This window comes from Lepidochelys olivacea, assembly GCF_965140295.1.
Source record: "Lepidochelys olivacea isolate rLepOli2 genome assembly, chromosome: 3".
NCBI classification, from domain to species: Eukaryota; Metazoa; Chordata; order Testudines; family Cheloniidae; genus Lepidochelys; species Lepidochelys olivacea.
The window spans coordinates 64,615,340-64,640,076 of NC_140413.1; the positions used below are offsets into that span (position 1 = coordinate 64,615,340).

A 24,737-nucleotide genomic window follows, 5' to 3' on the forward strand; every position below is an offset into this window, starting at 1 on the left:
TTCTAGAGAGCTGTCAAGTGGTGATCATGGTCTGGAACTGCTTGGGGACCTACAGGCCCAGGTTTGGGCCCTGCGAGACCTCACACTTTGTGGAAGAGTTAATAGCACCCAGATTGTATTTCAGGGACTCTCCATGGGGCACAGAGACTGCATCCTGAGCTCACCTACCCACTCCTCCACATATATCTTCAGCTCATACACAGAGACCTCTGCAGTGTCTGGGGGAGGATGGGGCCATCAAAAGAGGTGAGCTCGTAAGATGAGTTTATGGGTGCAAATGTGCCGGGAAGGTTTTATTGCTATTCTCTGTTTTTTAAGTCTTTGGTGTAACTGGACAGGATAGAATGATTGATGGAGAAGGGTGAACTATCAGGACTGTCAAGCATCTCTTCTGCTACCCTTTGTTAGTGATTGGCCTCACTTCCCCTTCTAGTCTCCCCTTACTTCCTTCTTGGCTCTCAGTTATGTTAGTTCAGATTCCATCCTTATAAATGTACGGTAAGAACCTAAGTAGAACAGAATCTCAGCAGTAAGCAAACACACCCTTCTTGAAGTGCCATTTATGGTCTTAAATCTACGAACAGCTCCTGTGACGCTCAAGCTGTAGCACTTCACTACACCAAATTAACTGTTCTCAGCCGTAGCCATCTGATTCTTGAGAGAAAACCCTGCCGTTTCTTTCTTCAATATCCGACCTGATACATACTTTTCCCTGTTACTGTAGTTTGCTTCATTAAGGTTGGCAGCTGGTGGGAAAGTGTGTTCAGCATGGGACTATGACTCAGAAGAGCTGTGTGCTGTTCTCAGCCCGGCCACTGATGCATTGTCTGATTGTGGGCAAATTGCTTAATCGCTCTGTGCCTCAGTTTCCCTATTTCTAACATGGGGATGATGATTGTTTTCTAAAGTGCTTTGCAACCAGTGGGTAAAAGACTCTATTATAAATAAATATAATAAATACTGTTAGGTAAAATTTCACCTCTAACTTCACATCCTCATAAAATAAATGGTATTAGCAGTGCTTTTCCTAAAGTTTTAAAAACAAAGTCCTGCCAAATTGTTGAAAACCCACATTAAACTAAAAATCATACCTTTATCTTTTCCTGAAACTCAAAACCAGCCAACCCAACAAGGGTACAGCGGGTGAGAAACCAAACACACAAAAACCTACCAATGCCCAAACAAGACAAACCCCACACACCTCAGACTAATATCAGCTGAAATAATTTTGCTGAAAAAGATATGGTTGGTTATTAAAACAGGAGATTTGATAGAAGTCCCTTCTCAACTTTAACTGTAGCAACTTTGGTGCAATGCTATAGATAGATGTGGTCCCATTTTCAAGAGCTGTTTCCAAAACCAGTTGTTTTTCCTCCATATCTGTTCTAATTTTGACTGCACAACTATCCACATATACTAATTTTCTCATCACTTGTCTGATTTTTCAGGGGGGATGAAGACTAAAATCCAGAGGGCGTAGCTGTGGATTGCCAATTTACTTTGCAAATACAGAGTGCATTTTTCCATTACTCATCACCACCGAAGGAAGGTCACCTTAAAAAGTCACAGCTCTTAAAGATAGTTAAGAGCTCTGCAAATTTCTCTACTAAAATATCTACTGGATTTTATTTTGACATTGAAAGCATGTTGAAATTAAATTAGGTTGACTAACTAATAGTCACAGTTGAATTATCATTGTTTGGTTTATTCTGGATCCTCTAAGAGTAGGCATAATTTTTACTGATTGAGCTGATTTCCAATTTTTGATACAACAGTCCCAGTTTTGAAGGAATGTGTTGGTAGGTTAGAGCTTTTCACTTCTCTATATGTATACATATTGCCTGACACCACGAATTTTTGGGACATCTGTTAAAACACTAATCACTTTGTAGTTAAGTCCCTAAATGAGAATCTTCTAGATAGACTTTATCACCAAAAATTTGCATTAGAATGACATGTATCAGAAATATTGACAGTCAGCCAGCCTTGCACTCAGAACAAGATTCTTCTCACCTACTTCTTGTGAAAACAGCAAGACCTCTGCTTGCAAATGATCTGAAATAATTTCCTTTAAACTCTGATGTCTGTTATATAATGTTGTGGTGCAATAATGACCGTTACCACCAGACTCATAAAATAATGAAGATAGAACACTACTTGGTGTGATCTGTTAAATTCTTATGCAAGATTTGTTCCTATTAAAATCTTGGTACAGAGGAACTACAGCTCACAATTTATGTCCATGAGTTACAGTTTGTGCGTGTTAATTTGCAAGAGGGAAGTATCTTGGGCAACATTGGAGAAACAGAAAAAGATCAAGGTGCGAATAAAGTAGTTTACTCAATATAATTTTGTTTTTAACTATTTTATTTTCAAACATGCAAACTCTGCCCCTTCATTCTATATACTCTTGACAAACATTATGCATTTGCGTAGTCCTAGTCAGTTCACATAAATCAGCATTTGTAGGATCAGTACCTATTAAAATGCAATACTTTTCTGTAACATTTATCTACACTGCTAACTACAGCAAAATGAATCAATAGTGTCTTCAGACATTCATAAGTATTAATTACATATCAAGGAAACCATTAATGTTTGAAATACCAAAACATTATATCATTTAATGAGATCAATAACAAATAAAATGTTTGCCTGCATTTTTCAGCTCTTGCTGATTTGAAAGGTGCTTTGGGGAGAGAGGATTACATCTGCAATCTCTTTTAAGCAAACTGTCTCAGCCACCTACGAACGGTTAGCCCTTTCTGCCTGCCAGCTAGACCTAGGCAGGGAATATACCCTAATATATCCCTTATATGATGTAATAACAAACAGAACCAGGGATTTGATAAACTTCACCAAAATCCTAGCAGGTTTGAAAGTCTTCTGGTTTATATTATTTTAAAATGTTTTCTCCAAACATAACAAGGGTCTCTTCACAAGGAAGGACTAGTCCTGTGTCAACTTTGCAGGTTTTTATTTTGCCATTTTTGAGCTCTTGGTTTTCCCATAACTTAGAAGCAGCTGGATGGACTATCTTCATATTTTCAGAACAATTCACTTCTGAGCTGACATCAAGCATGGAATGTTTCAGCCCCAAAAGGTGAATTTTGCAGAGTTGTAAACAAATAAAGAAGGCAATTAATAATGGACCTACAGACTAGTATATGGTATAAGTCTATAGGGCATCATGGATACAAATGCTAGCAATAAGGCAAACACCCAGCTCTCTATTCCATGCTAATAGTATAATCAAGTTGTCCTAGTTCTTGGCTGAGAGCAGCACCTGGAAGCATGGAAGGCAGCATACTAAGATGAGCCCAAGTAAAATGTTTATGGAAATAAGAAAATATTATGGAGCAATAGCCACCACCACTGCATCTCCCTCTCTTAAACACCTGCCCTCAAAGAGACTTGGATTCCTTCTGGACTCCTCACTTCAAGCTGCACAGTGGGCACTGGAATAGATATGCTCTCTAAAATGCATTCTTCCATCTGCAGCTGGTCTGCAACCCATACTGTCAGATGATGAGTTGGACATGGATTATTATAACCCATTATATTTGGGAATGAGTACTTTGATCTTAAAAAGAGGTAACATTAATCCAGAACACAGTAGCACATCTCTCAGCAAAGCTAGAACTAGTTGGAAAACCCTGGGGTGGGGGAAAGGAGGAAGGAAGAGAAATAAAAAGCTTTAATCATTTCCCCTGTCTTTATTGACATTTTATTTTGATAGACATTTTCCTATTTGTGGTGCTGAATGAAAGTACTTTACCTTGTTTTCCCTTCACTGTACTGGTTCCCCTAGAACACAAAGTCAACTTCATATTCTTGCTCATTTTTAAGGCCCTAGAATCATAGAATATCAGGGTTGGAAGGGACCTCAGGAGGTCATCTAGTCCAACCCCCCGCTCAAAGCAGGACCAATCCCCAATTTTTGCCCCAGATCCCAATTGGCCCCCTCAAGGATTGAACTCACAACCCTGGGTTTAGGAGGCCAATGCTCAAACCACTGAGCTACCCTCCCCCCGCATGACATTGGCTCAGGCTACCTAAGTGCACAATTCTCTCTTGGAGACCACAGTCTCCCTCAACAGCTGCACTTTACAGGAAGTATCATCTTCAAGGGTTAAGAAAACCTTTCTTTATGAGTGCAAAGAGCAGAGCTTTCTTAGCAGCTGGACCAAATCATGGGACTCTCTTCCAGAGCAGTGAGCGCCTCTGATCTCACCGCTTTCTGTGAAGAGTGTTAGTAGAGTTAAGAACTTTCCAATCTGTTCTCAGTGGAAACTTTCTACAAGTCACAAAATGGCATCAATAGGGAAGCTTTCCAGAAAGAATGGATTCATGGAGTAGTCAATTCTCAGCAGTTAAAGGGATTTGTTGGGCAGCTGGCAATGCTATCCTGCAAAATATTAGAAAGGCTCTTACTGGCCGCTGTATACATTTGTACAGCTTGTTATCTTTTTGCCACTAGATGACAGTGTTGAGACACTTGTTTTCCTGTCCCAATGTTTCTCCAAGGCTACTTGGTAGATTAAATGTCACCAGCAAAATACTTGTTGGTGTCCCTTTGGAAGCATTATTCTTGAAATATGATGACCTTAAAATCTTAAAAATCACCAACCAAACATACATCATCAATAACTTTTACTGCTTCGGTGCTTTATAACAGAACATATGGTTACATCTCTGCACTTTTTTTTTTCAAGTGAACACACAGTACACTGTAGTGATAATAATAAATTCCTTTTATTGAGGCCTTTTGAGTTCAGAATGAGCCCAAAATGCTTTACAAGCATACTCATTTTACATATAAATCACTGAGCCACCACTAAAAAGCAGTCATCTTGGAGGTGGAGGAGACCCTCAGTGGAGGTTTAAGAGGGAGCGATCAGAGTGTTCTCCATGAAAGGTCTTTTCTTGTGGAACGTGCTCCATTTTGTGCTCTATTTCCAAGTAAACTATATCTCCTTGAAATTCGCAATGATGATAATTTGGTCCATTAGAGCCTCAATTTATAACTTTCCAGACACATTACAAAATCCATATTTTTCATGGACATTTGCTGAGGAGGAGTCCTGATGGGTTGAACTAAGTACAAGTAGATTAACTGGAGGATGTGACTGTTTGCCATTTTCCACTCCACGTATCTGATTAAGTGGGGTTTTAGCCCATGAAAGCTTATGCCTAAATAAAAGTGTTGGTCTCTAAGGTGCCACAAGGACTCCTCATTGTTCTACTACAGTTATCTAGTGGGGCTGTTTCAATCAGATTTGTAATATCTCCTCCCAAAAACCAGGGTAGGTTCAGATTTTCAACAAGTCGGCAAATATCTGCCTACTTCATTCATTCATTATTGTGGACAAGAGAAGATGATACTAGAAATGCCAGCTTTCTTAGTGTATTGCATGACCAACAGCAACAATCTGACTCCAGTCTTATTAGCAGTAGCTCTGGAAAGCCATTATAATTCTGCTATAAACCACAAATGGATATTAAACTGAGACATGGAATGTTTTCCAGAGAAAGATATAATTAGTAAAGAATTTAAAAATCACTAGTGCAGTCCGAAAATGCCATCTCAGATCATCATATTAACTGAACTCTAGCTGCTTTGATCATTAAAATGTAGACGTGGGGGGACGGTGGGAATAAAGAGTCTATTCTCCCTGTCACCAGAAAGAGCACAGAGAAAGGTTAGGTTAAAAGAAAAAATCACAGATTAAAGTGATAACAAAAGACCAGATATATTGTAAATGCCGTATGTCAGATTTCACAATAGATATGGTTAAAAAGACATGTGCAGACACCCATCTGGGGTTAAAAGAAGGTTACTGGATGCACACTGCAGTTCAGTGTTGCTACATGTGAACAAGCATATCACATGGGCTGCAGGCCATATGGGGCAGAAGGCAAAGTAAGTTATAGTTCCAGATGTAAGGATAGACTCATAATCACAGCACTCCCAAGGACAACAAAATATTCTGTTATCCAGGGCTTACATCCAGAGCAGAGCTCCAGTAAATATTTTGAAACCTGTGGGGCTGAAAATTCTCATACACTGGTTCCTAGAGCCCCTCACTTCTTTCCCCGCTCCCGTTCGGAGGCCCAAATGCGGGGTAGAGACAAGAAATGAGGGGCACTGGGAAAGAGTGCATGAAAATTTAAGCCCTGTTTGTATCTGAACTCAGAGCCAAATCTGGAGACCTCACTGAGTTTTTACCTCTGTCTCAATTTTCAGAGGTGCTGAACACCAGCAATTCCAGGTGAAGTCAGTGGGAGTTGAAGTTTGACGGAGATAAAATGGTATGTTTGCCAGGTGGTGTTTCTTTGCTCTCACGGCTCTATTATTGTACAGCATATTAGCAAAGTATGTCTGCGACCATTTTTCATGCCAATGCTAATTAAGCAAATGTGATGCAGCTTCTGAAAAAATTAAAGTGAATAAAATAATGGGAGCCAGTTGTTCCGTGTTGTTTTAGCATCCTTAATGAGCTGACCTGTGAGAAACTATTTTTACATTCTATTGATTTCCCTTACTCAGTGTTATCTTGCTTCTGGTCTCAGCTACACAGCAGCACAAAGGAGTCTTTATTATGTTCCCACTAGTGCGGCTACATTTTATACTAATATATCATTATGTTGACCTTCCACTAAAGTATAGAAAACTAAGGGTCAGTGCTATGGATAACTTATTTGAGGTGGTATGCACTTGAGGTCAGTCATAGTAAGGAACTTTCAGGTTCTCAGTATTACACTGTCATAGAGCGGGGCTACCCTGCAGCACCCCTTATCTGCCGAGTATGGGACTGCCTGAACTCCCTGCCTCAGTTTCCTCCCCCAAGGTTAGACTCCTTGACTTTCCACAAACAGGTCTGTCCTGGAGATGTGGCTTGGCCCTTCCAGTAACAAAAGTCCAACTAAAAAGACCCAAAGTTCTTCCCTTTGTGGGCTTCTCTTCAGCCCACCCTCTTCTCAGCCCATTTCTAGGCTACTAGAACACTAGGCCCCACCCTGGTTCTCCTGGAATACTCAGACTTCTGCTGATCCTGGCTCAGGGCCTTCTACAGGTGCCTACCCACACCCTGCATCTATGCTCTCTCTATGCATCAGACTGCTCTCTCTCAGCCCTCGTATGAGGCCCAGGTGTCCATTAAACTATCACCTGACTCTTTTAATTCCCCTGAAGATGGGAAGCAGCTAATGAGTTCTGGCACAGGCGGGGCTGGTTCCATCTCTTCTTAAGGGGTTGTCTACACTGCAGCTGGGAAGCGAGCCTCCTAGCACAGGCAGACAGATTCGTGCTAGCGGGGCTTGAACTAACATAATAAAAATAGTACATGGCTGTTGCAGCTCAAGTGGTAGCTCAGGTTCTCAAGGCCACCCAACCCCCTTGGTCTGAGCTTGGGTAGCTAGCCCAGTCTCCCATGCTGGGATGCTGCAGTGTAGACATATATATGCTGTGATCTACAGTCATGCAAAAGATAGGATAAATGAAGCTTTCATAATAAACCAGCATAAACAGGTGTAGCTTAGCTATATCAAAGGCAGGGTACAATTTGACGATTCCCTGGTGACTCTGAAGAACATCTCAGTTGCAAGCCCTCCTCTGGGTCCTTTTCTTTCAGCATCCAGGTTTAGCATGAGGTGAAGTATCAGGATCAGCCTTTTCTGCTTTAGCAATTTATATCCAGCTGCAATCAGGATTTTTTCCAAATTCTTCCTTATGAGGAGATCTGTATCATCATCAGTATCATCTGTATCATCATCGGCTGGAGCACCCATGGGGAAAAATTGGTGGGTGCTCTGCACCCACCGGCAGCTCCCTGCCCCGCCCCCGTGCCTCAGCTTACCTCCGTCTCCTCTGCGAGTGCACCGCATGCCCGCTTTTCCCCCCTGCCTCCACGAAACAGCTGTTTCACGGGACAAGCGCTAGGAGGGAAGGGGAACGCGGCGCGCTCAGGGGAGGAGGCAGGGATTTTGGGAGGGGTCCAATAGGGGCTGGGAGGGGGGCGAGGACTTGGAATGGGGTTGGAATGGGGGCGGGGCAGGGGTGGGGGTGCAAGTCCCCACTGGTGCCATGAGAAGTTGGCACCTATGCAGGTGCTGACTTTTGTTTTTGATGGTGGGTACTCTGATCCCGCTCAGTTTCTTCCCCTGAGGCACTGCCCCCACTCTGCCTCTTCCCTCCCCTCAGGCATGCTCCTGCCCGCTGCTTGCTCCTCTCCCCTGAATGCCTCCCGCTTGCTCCTTGCTTCCTCTTTCTGCCTTAAGAGTGTGAAGGCGAGAGGCAGAGAGAAGCAAGTGGTGGGGGCCTCAGGGGAAGAGGAGGATGGGGACAGGAAGAGGCACAGCCTGGGGAGGGTCACGGGGGAAGAGGCTGAGCAGGGATGGGGCCACAGTCTGAGCACCCCCTATTTTTTTGTGGGTGCTTGAGCCTTGTAGCACCCACGGAGTTGGCACCTATAGTGGTGTCCCTTTATGTAGCACTTGATCTGGGCAGGCCAACCCCTTTCCGAAAGAACATAACCTATTCCTGCCCTCAGGCAACCATAGCTTTCTATAGCTGATTTAGTTTGAAGGGGGAGAAAATAACCTGATACCTCTTCTATCTAGGGCTGTCGATTAATTGCAGTTAACTCACGCAATTAACTCAAAAAAAGTAATTGCGATCAATCGCACTGCTAAACAATAGAATACCATTTGAAATTTATTAAATATTTTTGGATGTTTTTCTACATTTTCAAATATGTTGATTTCAATTACAACATAGAATACAAAGTGTACAGTACTCACTTTATATTTTTTTTATTACAAATATTTGCTCTGTAAAAATTATAAACTAAAGAAACAGTATTTTTCAGTTCACCTCATACAAGTGCAATCTCTTTATCGTGAAAGTGTAACTTACAAACGTAGATTTTTTTTGTTACATAGCTGCATTCAAAAACAAAACAATATGAAACTTTAGAGCCTACAAGTCCACTCAGTCCTACTTCTTGTTCAGCCAATTGCTAAGACAAACAATTTTGTTTACATTTACGGGAGATAATACTGCCCGCTTATGATTTACAATGTCACCTGAAAGTGAGAACAGGCATTCACATGGCACTTTTGTAGCCAGCATTGCAAGGTATTTACGTGCCAGATATGGTAAACATTCATATGTCCCTTCATGCTTCGGCCACCATTCTAGAGGACATGCTTCCATGCTGATGATGATTGTTAAACAATGTGATAATTAAATTTGTGACTGAACTCCTTGGGGGAGAATTGTATGTCTCCTGCTCTGTTTTACCCACATTCTGCCATATATTTCATGTTATAGCAGTCTCGGATAATGACCAAGCATATGTTGTTCGTTTTAAGAACACTTTCACTGCAGATTTGACAAAACACAAAGAAGGTACCAATGTGAGATTTCGAAAGATAGCTACAGCACTCGACCCAAGGTTTAAGAATCTGGAGTGCCTTCCAAAAGCTGAGCGGGATGGGGTGTGGAGCATGACTTCAGAAGAGTTAAAAGAGCAACACTCCAATGCAGAAAGTTCAGAACCAGAACCACCAAAAAATAAAATCAACCTTCTGCTAGTAGCATCTGACTCAGATAATGAAAATGAATGTGCGTTGTTCTGCACTGCTATGGATTGTTATCGAGCAGAACCCATCTTCGGCATGGACGCAAGTCCTCTGGAATGGTGGTTGAAGCATGAAGAGACATATGAATCTTTAGAGTATCTGGCACGTAATATCTTGTGATGCTGGCTGTGAATGCCTGTTCTTATTTTCAGGTGACATTGTAAACAAGAAGTGGACAGCATTATCTCCTGCAAACATAAACAAACTTGTTTGAGCGATTGAATGAACACGAAGTAGGACTGAGTGGACTTGTAGGCTCTAAAGTTTTACATTGTTTTAGTTTTGAGTGCAGTTATTTTTTTGTACATAATTCTACATTTGTAAGTTCAGCTTTCATGATAAAGAGATTGCACTACAGCTACAGTACTTGTATGAGGTAAATTGAAAAATACTATTTCTTTTGTTTTTTACAGTGCAAATATTTGTAATAAAAACAACAATATAAAGTGAGCACTGTACACTTTAAATTCTGTGTTGTAATTGAAATCAATACATTTGAAAATGTAGAAAATATCAAAAACTATTTAAATAAATGGTATTCTATTATTGTTTAACAGTGCAATTAATCGTCATTAATTTTTTAAATCTCTTGACAGCTCTACTTCTATCAAATGTTTTCTTCGCTTTTAAACAGGAAATTTAATCCCATTGCTTCTGTCTGTACACAAACATCCACTTTAGCAATCAGTTAAGCTCCAGTCAGGTACTTAATTGCTTCTTACATAAAAGATTGGTAAGATTCTGGAATAAGTTCTTAACTCCTACAGACATTTTGAAAGTGTTAAGCGTCTGCATGGAGCTTTGTCCCACTGGTGTAGGACTTAAACCTGGCACTCTCTCAGGGATTTGACTCGCCACTATCCTGCCACTTCTCTAATAAGTTACACCTGGGTGAAACGAGTGTGCAACACGACGACCGCGATTTGCCAGCACTTTTACACACAGCTGCAAGGGGCTCGACAAGACGCAATTCTGTAAAATAGTCAGGTTCTTGGTGCCAAACATTGTGTCCTGCAAAAGGAAACGACAACCTAAGCAAAAAGGAAAACAGGAATGACTCGCCAGATAGAAAGGCAAACCAAACTAGAAGCATTCTTACTATGATAAATGATAAACAAAGCCAGCATTCTTTCATCAGAAAAGGATGACTTAATTAACCTACTCAGTTAATTAAAATTGTCTTGCACAGTGGGTACCTACTGAGGGAAATCAAGCAGAGAAAGTGCACGCTCCTCTTTCCGGTGTGTCACTGAAGACCTGCACCAGTGTCATCCTGCTTGCTCTACAAAATGTTAGGTCCTTGTAGTAAACAGCATCGATTAACTTCTTAGAGTATTTATACTAATCAATAAACTCAAACTAAGTAATACCTATTTCACAGTAACAAATGCTAAGTATCCCTGAAAAACCCATAGAGAAGTTCTGTTTTCAGTGCAATACCATGCTTCCAGTGCATCTGTCATCCTGGGGAAAGGGTCTCCCATGAAAAATTTAGTGCCTCCGGTTGCTGCCTCAGCCACCATCCATGACGACTGGGCTGCCTGCATAAGAGAAGAGAGGAGAAAGGAAGATGGACCTTCAGCAGCCTGCCTTGAGGATTTTTTTCCAGAAAAGAGTTTGGGTTAACTTTGTACCACTACATAACATTAGCCAAAACATGCTCAAATGGTCTTTTACGACCGTATATGCTGGAGACGTACAACACCACATATTTAGAGTAATGCTTATCAGACTCATAACACAACTAAGCAAACAGAGCTCCCTCAAAATGCAGTCAGTCTCCAATGCTGGAGAGCAGTGAGACTATAACAGGTCAAGTGCCTTTGAACAGTTTTGTTTTCCCATATTTTTTCCTTAAATCATGTCAAGATCTACATTTTGAAGAGTTAATTGGATTAATTTGTTTTTATTATTTGGCCACAAAAGATTTACACATATTTACAATGGAAAGTCCCCTGGTAAAGGAAGTCCCCTTGTAAAGCAGCTATAGTAATTAAAAATATAGACCTTGAGCAGAACTATTTGGCACTCAACCTAATTCCAATTGTAATTTCACTTATCACAGTTACTCCATTGAAGCAATTTTCTTAAAGTCAATACACTGAAACAGGAGTTTTCACTTACCTCAGTTAGGTGACCAATGGACTACAGACATAGGGTGGAGTTTTGGAAAGCACTCAGCATTAGCCAAACTCTGCTCCTGTTAAAATCTATGGCTTCAATAGTAGCAAAGGCAGGCCAGTGTGGAGTGCTTGACATTCTTCGTTAATCCCCTTTCTTTTTGGTCAAGCACTGCAATATCCATATTTAGAGCTCTGACCTGCCAAAATCTATCAAGTGTAGAACTAGGTTCTGCCTCCATTTCTCATCTGGAGTAGCACATTACTCTGCATTTACACATAGCCCTGGTCTACACTAGGACTTTAGGTCGAATTTAGCAACGTTAAATCGATTTAAACCTGCACCCGTCCACACAGTGAAGCCCTTTATTTTGACTTAAAGGGCTCTTAAAATCGATTTCCTTACTCCACCCCTGACAAGTGGATTAGCGCTTAAATCGACGTTCCCAGCTCGAATTTGGGGTACTGTGGACACAATTCGATGGTATTGGCCTCCGGGAGCTATCCCAGAGTGCTTCATTCTGACCGCTCTGGACAGCACTCTCAACTCAGATGCACTGGCCAGGTAGACAGGAAAAGAACCGCGAACTTTTGAATCTCATTTCCTGTTTGGCCAGCGTGGCAAGCTGCAGGTGACCATGATGGAGTCCCAGAATCACAAAAGAGCTCCAGCATGGACCGAACGGGAGGTACGGGATCTGATCGCTGTTTGGGGAGAGGAATCCGTGCTATCAGAACTCCGTTCCAGTTTTCGAAATGCCAAAACCTTTGTGAAAATCTCCCAGGGCATGAAGGACAGAGGCCATAACAGGGACCCGAAGCAGTGCCGCGTGAAACTGAAGGAGCTGAGGCAAGCCTACCAGAAAACCAGAGAGGCGAACAGCCGCTCTGGGTCAGAGCCCCAGACATGCCGCTTCTATGATGAGCTGCATGCCATTTTAGGGGGTTCAGCCACCACTACCCCAGCCGTGTTGTTTGACTCCTTCAATGGAGATGGAGGCAATACGGAAGCAGGTTTTGGGGACGAAGAAGATGAGGAGGAGGAGGAGGTTGTAGATAGCTCACAGCAAGCAAGCGGAGAAACCGGTTTTCCCGACAGCCAGGAACTGTTTCTCACCCTAGACCTGGAGCCAGTACCCCCCGAACCCACCCAAGGCTGCCTCCTGGACCCAGCAGGCGGAGAAGGGACCTCTGGTGAGTGTACCTTTTAAAATGCTATACATGGTTTAAAAGCAAGCATGTGAAAGGATTACTTTGCCCTGGCATTTGCGGTTCTCCTAGATGTAGTCCTAAAGCCTTTGCAAAAGGTTTCTGGGGAGGGCAGCCTTATTTCGTCCTTCATGGTAGGACACTTTTATCACTCCAGGCCAGTAACACATACTCGGGAATCACTGTAGAACAAAGCATTGCAGTGTATGTTTGCTGGCATTCAACCAAAATCCGTTCTTTATCTCTCTGTGTTATCCTCAGGAGAGTGAGATATAATTCATGGTCACCTGGTTGAAATAGGGTGCTTTTCTTCAGGGACACTCAGTATAGCCCATTCCTGCTGGGCTGTTTGCCTGTGGCTGAACAGAAATGTTCCCCGCTGTTAGCCACAGGGAGGGGGGAAGGTTGAGGGGGTAGCCACGCGGTGGGAGGAGGCAAAATGCGACCTTGTAACGAAAGCACATGTGCTATGTATGTAATGTTAACAGCAAGGTTTACCCTGAAAGACTGTAGCGACTGTTTTATAAAATGTGTCTTTTTAAATACCGCTGTCCCTTTTTTTTTCTCCACCAGCTGCATGTGTTTCAATGATCACAGGATCTTCTCCTTCCCAGAGGCTAGTGAAGCTTAGAAAGAAAAAAAAACGCACTCGAGATGAAATGTTCTCCGAGCTCATGCTGTCCTCCCACACTGACAGAGCACAGACGAATGCGTGGAGGCAAATAATGTCAGAGTGCAGGAAAGCACAAAATGACCGGGAGGAGAGGTGGAGGGCTGAAGAGAGTAAGTGGCGGGCTGAAGAGAGTAAGTGGCGGGCTGAAGACAGGGCTGAAGCTCAAATGTGGCGGCAGCGTGATGAGAGGAGGCAGGATTCAATGCTGAGGCTGCTGCAGGACCAAACCAGAATGCTCCAGTGTATGGTTGAGCTGCAGCAAAGGCAGCTGGAGCACAGACTGCCACTGCTGCCCCTCTGTAACCAACCGCCCTCCTCCCCAAGTTCCATAGCCTCCACACCCAGACGCCCAAGAACGCGGTGGGGGGGCCTCCGGCCAACCAGCCACTCCACAACAGAGGATTGCCCAAAAAAAAAGAAGGCTGTCATTCAATAAATTTTAAAGTTGTAAACTTTTAAAGTGCTGTGCTTAAAGTGCTGTGTGGCATTTTCCTTCCCTCCTCCACCACCCCTCCTGGGATACCTTGGTAGTCATCTCCCTATTTGTGTGATGAATGAATAACGAATGCATGACTGTGAAGCAGCAATGACTTTATTGCCTCTGCAAGCGGTGATTAAAGGGAGGAGGGCAGCTTTTGAAACAGACCAGAGTTCCTGAAGATGCGAGCATCATGCACCTTTCCCGGCCATCCCACGTTGATGTTGGTGAAACGTCCCTTGTGATCCACCAGAGCTTGCAGCACTATCGAAAAGTACCCCTTGCGGTTTATGTACTCGCCGGCTTGGTGCTCTGGTGCGAAGATAGGGATATGGGTTCCATCTATAGCCCCACCACAGTTAGGGAATCCCATTGCAGCAAAGCCATCCACTATGACCTGCACATTTCCCAGGGTCACTACCCTTGATATCAGCAGATCTTTGATTGTGTGAGCTACTTGCATCACAGCAGCCCCCACAGTAGATTTGCCCACTCCAAATTGATTCCCAACTGACCGGTAGCTGTCTGGCGTTGCAAGCTTCCACAGGGCTATCGCCACTCGCTTCTCAACTGTGAGGGCTGCTCTCATCCTGGTATTCATGCGCTTCAGGGCAGGGGAAAGCAAGTCACAAAGTTCCATGAAAGTGCCCTTACGCATGCGAAAGTTTCGCAGCCACTGGGAATCGTCCCAGACCTGCAACACTATGCGGTCCCACCAGTCTGTGCTTGTTTCCCGAGCCCAGAATCGGCGTTCCACAGCATGAACCTGCCCCATTAGCACCATGATGCATGCATTGTCAGGGCCCATGCTTTCAGAGAAATCTGTGTCCATGTCCTGATCACTCACGGGACCGCGCTGACGTCGTCTCCTCGCCCGGTATCGCGTTGCCATGTTCTGGTGCTGCATATACTGCTGGATAATGCGTGTGGTGGTTGATGTGCTCCTAATTGCCAAAATGAGCTCAGCAGCCTCCATGCTTGCCTTGGTATGGCGTCCGCACAGAAAAAAGGCGCGGAACGATTGTCTGCCGTTGCTCTGACGGAGGGAGGGGCGACTGACGACACGGCTTACAGGGTTGGCTTCAGGGAGCTAAAATCAACAAAGGGTGTGCCTGTACATCAAGGAGTATTTCAGGCAGGACTGCACGGAGGGTTCCAATAAGAAATGGTGCACCAAAGTTATCGTTGTTATTGGAACAAGGAGGTTAGCCTGGCCTCTGATTGATACATGGCTAGATTAACCTTGCTGCGCCTTCTCTGTGACTGACTGCAGTGTGATCTAGACAGGGGAGGAGGAAAATGAGTACAAAACAAATCTGGTCTATTTCTTGTTCTGACCCACTCCATCTATCCTTTACATCTTTGGCTGGCAGCAGACAAAAAAGGCGCGAAATGATTGTCTGCCCTTGCTTTCACGGGGGGGAGGGAGGGTGGGAACGGGGTCCTGACAATATGTACCCAGAACCACCCGCGACAATGTTTTAGCCCCATCAGGCATTGGGATATCAACCCAGAATTCCAATGGGCAGCGGAGACTGCGGGAACTGTGGGATAGCTACCCACAGTGCAACGCTTCAGAAGTCGACGCTTGCCTCGGTACTGTGGAAGCGCTCCGCCGAGTTAATGCACTTAATGCACTTAGAGCATTTTCTGTGGGGACACACACACTCGAATATATAAAACCGATTTTAAAAAAACCAACTTCTATAAATTCGACCTAATTTCGTAGTGTAGACATAGTTTGAGTTGATCTCAGTGCTAATTTATATCCTGATCCTCCCAGCAACTTTGTACAGGTAAAACCCTGAGCCTGCATGCAGCCTCATTGATGTCAATGGAGCTCAACTCAGCTGCAGAAATGTACTCCCAGGGAATTGCTTGCAATATCAGGTTCTAATTTAGCACTGATATTTTAACTATTGCTCTGATTTTAAATCCACTCCTGCCTATCAGTGACACTTCTTTTGTATGATCAGTTCTATCACATTTGAATCTGAGCTGCTTGAGAAGCTATATCTGGAACTGTAGGAATTCTACCTTCATGTAAAAGAAAATGGAAAGTTAAAATCCACTGAATTAGGTGGAAAAAAATAAATGTTAGCAACATCTTTGAAGATGTTCACCTTTCAATGGGCAACAAGTAAACAAGATATTAAAACCATAGCAATAGGGGCCTATTCACCGTGTTCCCATTGTTTTGTTTAAACAAAGACAATGTTGTGAAAAAAATAATGAACACAAATTATGGCGTGTAACACTAGATGTGAATTAATTCTCACTCAGCTGAATGAAAAAGGACATTTTCTGACTTGTACTCCTGAGGCATTCTCAAATTTCCTGTTGAATATTTATCTTGGACTATGTTATTTAACTTGCTGTACTTACATAAAAATACACCATTCCCACAAAAACAGTGAGCTGGGAGCATCTTAATACCCTCAAAGCAATCTGGCATGCTACAGAAATGAACGGAACTGTGACAGGTGAAAAAACCCAAACAGTATAGAAAAAAAAACAAGTGTCAATGTAAGTAATATATCCAGAATGTAAAGGATTTTTTTTATATAAAAATGCAGAATGAACAGTTTAAAGGGTGTGCTACCAGAAAATGGAATTGTTTAGTAATAAGCATATTTTGAAAAATTCAAGATGACTGTGCCTTTCATGAGAAACAACAACCAGATGTATAGATAACTTCATTCACTGTAGAGAGTTCAGGGATGAAATTTTGCAGCCATTTAACAATGTGCAGCAACTTTTCACTTCAGTATAGCTCAAAAAATGAAGAATAACACATCCACTTTAAACAGCAGGAGGAATTTCAAATAGACAATATGCAGTGCCCAGAGAGGAAATTTCTTCAGGATTTTGGGGTTAACTTCCTCCTCTTACAAAGAGCAATTTTAGTGACCTGTGCAAAACAGGGAAGTGTTTATTATTTTGAGTCATTCTGCATCTTCTAATGATCAATAAACCTATCCTGAGGAAAGGGATATGGAACTACAATTGAACATTTGGACTTTCTTTGGACTGCCACCAGTTTAAAAACCTCAGCTGAGATTGGGGTCCTGTATCACTAGCCACTATACATATACCTAGCAAGAGACACTGCTTGTCTGAACAATTTACAGTATGGGATAATCTCCACAAGGAAATCCTTGCAGATAGTCCCTCCCTGCAAAAGGAGAAAATCTGGCCCAGGGCTGGTCACATGAGGATTTCACTCTTAGGTTACGTCCAAAAAAGTAAGTCAGGTGTTTTGTTTAAATTACTCAGGGAGGAGTAATATTGACTGTTTTTTAAAAGATTATTTATAACTTTGTATTAATTTTTCCAAATACAACAAATATACCAAAATACCAGATTCATCATAATACACAAGAGTTAGGATAAAGAGAGGGGCGGGAAAGTGATATCTCTATCTTTAGGGTCTACATTAATTATAGATTTCTAAAAAGTCAGTTCAACTTATTTGAATTTTTCAGGCATTCCATTTTTGTAGAATGCCAGTTGTTTGTTAGCTACAAAAACAGTCATATCACAGAGCCAGCCATCAATATTTAGTAGGGATCGACTTTTCCATTTTTGCAGGATTAATTTTTTAGTAACCAAAGCTGCATGTTGGAACCATTCCACCTTTTTACAAGGTCATCTCCAGGTATCCGGAATATATCCAAGAATGAAACTTAAGGGATAAGTAACGTAACATCAAATATCAAATTGATCCTTTGACCCACCTCATACCAGAAATTCTTGATACAGAGCCACAACCATTAAATATGAGCTAATCTACCACCAAGGGAAGAACACTTCTAGCAGCAGTCAGCAGGCCTGTTACCATTAGTCTATGGGTGAATCAATATATTGGCTTGTTTACTCTAACCAAAAGAAGGCTAAGGGGAGATATGATTGCTGTCTATAAATAAATCAGAGGGATAAATACCAGGAGGGAGAAGAGTTATTTAAGTTAAGTGCCAACGTGGACACAAGAACAAATGGATATAAACTGGCCATCAACAAGTTTAGGCTTGAAATTAGACAGGTTTCTAACCATCAGAGAAGTGAAGTTCTGGAACAGCCTTCCAAGGGTGGCAGTGGGGGCAAAAACAACCTAACTGGCTACAAGACTGATCTTCATAAGTTTATGGAGGGGATCGTATGATGAGACTGCCTGCAATGGCATGTAGCCGATTTGCAACTGCTAGCAACAAATATCTGCAAGAGCCAGTGATGGGACACTAGATGGGGAGGGCTCTGAGTTACTACAGAGAATTCTTTCCCAGGTGTCTGGCTGCTGGGTCTTGCCCACATGCTCCGGGTCTAACTCATAAGTTATATTTGGGGACAGAATTTTCCCCTGGTCAGATTGGTGGAGACCCTGGAGAGGTTTTGCCTTCCTTTGCATCAGAGGGCGTGGGTCACTTGCACACTTAAAGTATTGTAAATGGTGGAGTCTTTGTAATTTGAAGACTTTAAATCATGATTTTCTGCAGGAAGTCAGACTAGATGATCATGATGGTCCCTTCTGACCTTAAAGTCTATGAGTCTGTTTGGAAAAGTGTATTCTGGTGAATAAACCATAGTCTCAGGTCTATAGTTGCTTTTTTAACATTAGATACAATTGTATTCCATTGGGTCAGAGATAGTTGTGTATCCAAATCGCCATTCCAAGCAACTCTTAATTCATCAATCTTTGCCAGAGTTCTTTGGGCCAGAAAATCATAAAAGAATACCATTGGCTGAGTAGATCTGGGAAGTTTCCTCCAAAATAATAGAAGTTCTGGAGATTCTGGAACTCCTAATGCATCCAGTCCACATACATTTGTATGTAAATGCTTTAACTGGAGCTATTTCCATGCTCCGGAGCAGGGCAAGCCAAATTGTTGCTGAAGATCTAGAAATGATTTAAATTTATCATTGTCAATTAGCTGTAACGCTGTCATAATCCCTTTGTCTATCCAATCCCTCCACATCAAGGTTTTGCCACCGATTTTAAGGATAGGATTGCTCCATGGGACTCTTCCATTCTACATGGAAGAATGGATGGAAGCAGAACTTTCAAGCCAAGTTTGGCTAAGCTTGCCTCGCTGCCATTATATAGGATGTCTTCACTGATTCCCTCTTTAGCTAAATATAGTTTTGAATAAAACTGTTGAAATTGTTTATTAATATCTGATTGTGTTGTATATAATTTATTGCTATCATCGGGAATAGCAGGCATCTTATTTCTGTTAGCCTTTTGCTTAAGGCTGTAATTTTGCCAGCTCTCCCATCAGATTCCCAGTAGTTTTCCATCAAACTGGATAAGGCAAATTCAGACATTTGTTGATTTCATATCTTAAATTTATGAGGCCTCTGAGTTTCTCTGGGGAGGGGTCAGAACCAAAATCTTCATCCAAGGCCTTGATTTCCTTTGCATGAGTATCAATTCTTTGTTCTCTCCATTTCTTTTTAAAGATGACATAAGAAATGATATGGCCTCTGAAGAAGGTTTTAAAGGCTTCCCAAAGTGTGGCGGGTGAGGAAGCAGTGGGGGCAGTTGTTTTTTTTAAAAAAGGTCTAACTCCTGCGGATAGAGCTAACAAATGATGCATCAAACAGCAGAGGGGTAGTTAATTTCCACATTTTGGTTGGGGGATCCGTAGACTGTGGACCTAAAAGACATATGTCTAGGAGCAAAAGCAGATACAACAATAATACCAGTGCTACAATCAGTGACAGAATTGATCAGGTTTGTAACACTAAAAAATAGTCCAATCTCGAATAAATTGGATGAGCTGCAGAAGAAAACCCTAGTCTCCAGCCATAGGATTACCTAATCTTCACACATTTGGGAAATTGAAATCAGCCATGTATTTATGAAATACCTGGCAAGTATTAGTGTTTTTATATGGAGAAAGAGAAGATTTGCCAAGGACTGGGTCTAGAGTTTCATTAAAGTCCCCAGTTATAATAAAAGGATGGTGGCCCATGTCATTTCTGTTCATAAAAAATTATGAAAAAGTTTGGATCATCCTGGTTTGGCCCATAGAGGTTGACAAAGATGTTTATAGAATTGCTAGTTTCAGCCTCAAGGACAGTAGATCTGCGCTCACTGTCAAACCTTGTGCTCAGAATATTACCATTCAACTTTTTATGTGTTAGTATAGCAACAACCCTCACTTTAGAATGAAAGCAGCTAACCACTCAGAGGCCTAATCAATCTCTATTCAATCTATAAGCTTTACAGTCTGGCACGTGCATCTCCTGGAACATGGCAATGTCTACATTCTCTTTTTTTTTTAAGCACGGAACATTTTTTTTTAAATAGGGTTATTAAAACCCTTTATATTTCAGGAGACATATTTAATTATCGGAACCACCATTGTTGAAGTATACCAGATAAAATATAAAGTCGCTTTGGAATAAATGAGAAATTGTCAATGTTCCTGAGCAGCATAAAGTTCTTGCATATCTATACTGCAAAAGTTATATAATCTGGGGTAGAATGTCACTTCCCAACACATATTCTACAGGAGTTGGAAGGAAATTCCCAGTATGGAATGGTAACAGGATGGGGAGAGAAAGACAAACTAAATAAGTGAAAAGACAAAACAGAAAAGATAGTGGAGAGAGAAATTCACATTTGCATCATACAATCAAAAAGAAGAATCTGTTTAAAAATTCAAAAAATACACACTTGACATTCAAAGGGTGTGGCTGGATCACATGAAACTTGGAGATCCTCCCAGCCCCTCGGGCCGCAAACATTACTACTATAGTTATCAACTATTACCAACAGAATCTTGATACATTACATCATAAGGAAGCACCATGTAGTAAAACACTGATAAATATATAATTATACATATATGTGTGTGTATACATATATACTTATTAATCTAATGATAGATTTTACATTAATGCTCCTTTCCTGTTAGTTAAGGCAATAGGAAGTAATTTGATAATAAGCCTTTAACCTTTGAGCCCCAGTGAGAGAGAGGAAAAAAGAAAAGAAAGGGAAATATCTTATCAGTATTAGCTCGGACCTATCAACTTGTTTAGAGCAGCCATATCAGCTCTCAGAGAGCAATACATAAATTCCATATGGTCAGATCATTTTGTAGATATCACCTTTTGCAAGGGAGGAATTTGCAGATTTTTGAGGTATTTTTCCACCTCCTAAGTGGAACTGAATGATACCATCTTCTTGCCATTCTTAATATGGAGTACTGCCAGGTATTTGAGAAAATACTTCAAGTCCATTTTCTTGGCCAATTGCTTCACTTGGTTAAAAGCTGCCCTCATTTCAACCACATCACAAGCATAATCTTGAAATTCTGGCTCTCCCCATAACAGCTCCTTTTTTTCCTCTGAATTTCTGCAATATAAGCTCCTGACTGGTAAACTACACGAACTTCACAATCAATGCTGTAGGCTGACTTCCTGGAGCTGGCTTGGGGGCAAGGGCCTGGTGTGCCTGTTTGATATCAAAACAGAAATCTATCAGCAGATCCAACAACTTTGTTTGCAGTCTAGGGAAAAAGTCAAAGTTTACCTTTCTCTGTTCCCTCAGGAACACCTACAGCCCTGACTTTACATTGTTGTGAGTGGCTTTCTAGATCAATTAGCTTGATCTTAACAGTCTTGATATCACCAGAGTGCTTATAACCTGTAATTTGTTCTCTTTGAAACCATCTTCCACTTCAGAAATTCCCTGTTCTGCTTCACGCATCTGTCGGAATAGAGCTTGTCATGCACTCAGTCATAATGGTCTGTTAGGCGGATACTGCAGATTTAATTTCACAGGATCTGTGGCCACCTATTGTATTACAGCCATCAGCTGCATTCCACCAGGCTCAGGCACCATTTTGTTTGTAGAAGGCAAAGAGGCAGAATTTCTCTATTTTGTCACTGCCTTCAGATTTGGAGAGGAAGATACAGAGCTAGAGGGCATCTTAGAGGTTTCAGTAGTTGGGCACAATATTTCTTGGTGTTGAATGGTGGGTTTTAAGGGAAGATGGTTAGAATTCTTAATGGGCTGCTTCAGAGTTCAAGCAATCTGCAACCATCTCTGCCACAGCGACTTCTGGTGTCCTCTTGATGGGTTTTCTAACAAATGAATTGTTAAAGTCTAAGGAAATCTAACCATTCTATAACAATTCCTAGACTCTAAAGTCTAGAAGGGATCACTGTGATTATCTAGTCTGACATCCTGTATAGCACAGGCCGTAGGACTTCCCCAAAATAATTCCTATTTGAATTAAAGCATATCTTTTAGAAAAACATTAAATCTTGATTTAAAAGTTGCCAGTGATGAAGAATTCACCACAATCATAGAATCATAGGACTGGAAGGGACCTCGAGAGGGCATCTAGTCCAGTCCCCTGAATTCATGGCAGGACTAAGTATTATCTAGCCCATTCCTAACTTGCTCTTAAAAATCTCTAATGGTGGAGATTCCACAACTTCCCTAGGCAATTTATTGCAGTGCTTAACCACCCTGACAGTTAGGAAGATTTTCCTAATGTCCAACCTAAACCTCCTTTGCTGCAATTTAAGCCCATTGCTTCTTGAGGTTAAGAAGAACAATTCTTCTCCCTCCTCCTTGTAACAACCTTTTATGTGCTTGAAAACTGTTATCATGTCCCCTCTCAGTCGTCTCAAGAATAAACAAACCCAATTTCTTCAATCTTCCCTCATAGGTCATGATTTCTAGACATTGAATCATTTTTGTTGCTCTTCTCTGGACGTTTTCCAATTTGTTCACTTCTTTCCTGAAATGTGGCATCCAGAACTGGACACAGAACTCCCGTTGAAGCCTAATCAGCTCAGAAGAATCAGCAGAAGAATTACTTCTTGCTTACAACACTATTGCTAATACATCCCAGAATGATGTTCACTTTTTTTGCAACAGTGTTACACTGTTGACTCATATTTAGCTTGTGGTCCACTATGATCCCCAGATCCCTTTCCCAATACTCCTTCCTAGGCAGTCATTTCCCATTTTGTATGTGTGCAACTGATTGTTCTTTCCTAAATGAAGTACTTTGCATTTGTCCTTATTGAATTTCATCCTATTTACTTCAGACCATTTCTCCAGTTTGCCCAGATCATTTTGAATTTTAATCCTATACTCCAAAGCACTTGCAAACCCTCCCAGCTTGGTATCATCCGCAAATTTTATAAGTGCACTCTCTATGCCATTATCTAAATCATTGATGAAGATATTGAACAAAACCAGACCCAGAACTGATCCCTGCAGGACCCCATTCATTATGCCCTTTCAACATGACTGTGAACCATTGATAACTACTCTCTGGGAACGGTTTTCCAACCAGTTTTGCACTCATCTTATAGCAGCTCCATCTAGGTTGCATTTCCCTAGTTTGTTTAAAAGGTCTAAAAGGTCATGAGAGACAGTATCAAAAGCTTTACTAAAGTCAAAATGTACCACAACAATCCATGGGTCTGTCGGCTGAAGCTTCTTCAAACTGTAAACTAAGAAACTGCTTCTTTTTTTCTTGGTCTCTTCTGCATTCAGAGAAACAGGGCTTTGTATATTCATTGTAAACAAATGAGATTTCAACAAAGAAAATACCAAGACTTGATCAATTTCTACTTCCAACCGGAACATCTCCAGGGCCCCAAAATGTGACTAGCCACTTGGGTAAAAAAAAAGGGGCAACAATACCTTTGTCTGCTAGGTTTCAGAGCCCATTATCAAATACTTGTTCCCCATGTAGGTGCGGAACATATAAACTGTGATCAAGTCACCCGTTATCCTTCTTTTTGTTATGCTAAATAGATTGGGCTCCTGGAGGCTTTCACTATAAAGCATGTCTTCTAATCCTTTAATCATTCTTATGGGTCTTTTCTGAACCCTCTCCAATTTCTCAACATCCTTCTTGAATTGTGGATACCAGAACTAGACACAGTATTCCAGTAGCAGTCATACTAAGGTTAAATAGAGGCAACATAATCTGTCTACTCCTACTCAAGGTTCCCCTGTTTATGCATGTAAGGCTTTGTCTACACTGGCAAGTGAAAGACAAAACTTTTGTTGTTCAGAGGTGTTAAAAAAATACCCTCCCGAAAGTCAAAAGTTTTGTCGATGACAAGCACTGGTGTGAACAGCACTTTGTCAGCAGGAGCGCTCTTCTGCTGACAACGCTAACGCCACTCGTTGGGGATGGAAGTTTTTTGTTGGTAGGAGAGCTCTCTCCTGCTGACATACTGCAGCTACACTACGCACCTTTTAGCAGCATGGTTGTAGCAGCACAACCGTGTCACTAAAAACTGCATAGTGTAAACATAGCCTAAGGCTTGCATTAGCCCTTTTAGCCATATCAGTACTGGGAGCTCATGCTCAGCTGATTATCCACCGTGAGCCTCAAGTCTTTTTCAGAGTCTATTGCTTCCCAGGATAGATTCCCCCCATTGTGTAAGTATGGCCTACATTCTATTACTTTATGTTGGCCATATTGCAATGCACGTTTGCTTATGCACAAATTACAGAGCAATCCAGATTGCTTGGTATCAATGACCTATACTCTTAATCATTTACTGCTTCTCCAATTTCTGTGTCATCTGCAAACTTTATCAATAATGATTTCATAGTTTCTTTCAGTGA

General features: G+C 41.7%; 1 protein-coding gene across 1 annotated transcript; it reads left to right on the forward strand.

The window, feature by feature from the left end:
- Window positions 1-12,530: 12,530 nt before the first annotated feature.
- LOC311518850 (uncharacterized protein) lies at window positions 12,531-14,083 on the forward strand (the record flags this gene model as incomplete). Its single annotated transcript, XM_084624919.1, has 2 exons — window positions 12,531-12,959; window positions 13,548-14,083. The coding sequence occupies exons 1-2, from the start codon at window positions 12,554-12,556 to the stop codon at window positions 14,081-14,083; spliced, it is 942 nt and encodes a 313-aa protein (XP_084481045.1). The 5' UTR covers window positions 12,531-12,553.
- Window positions 14,084-24,737: the final 10,654 nt, after the last annotated feature.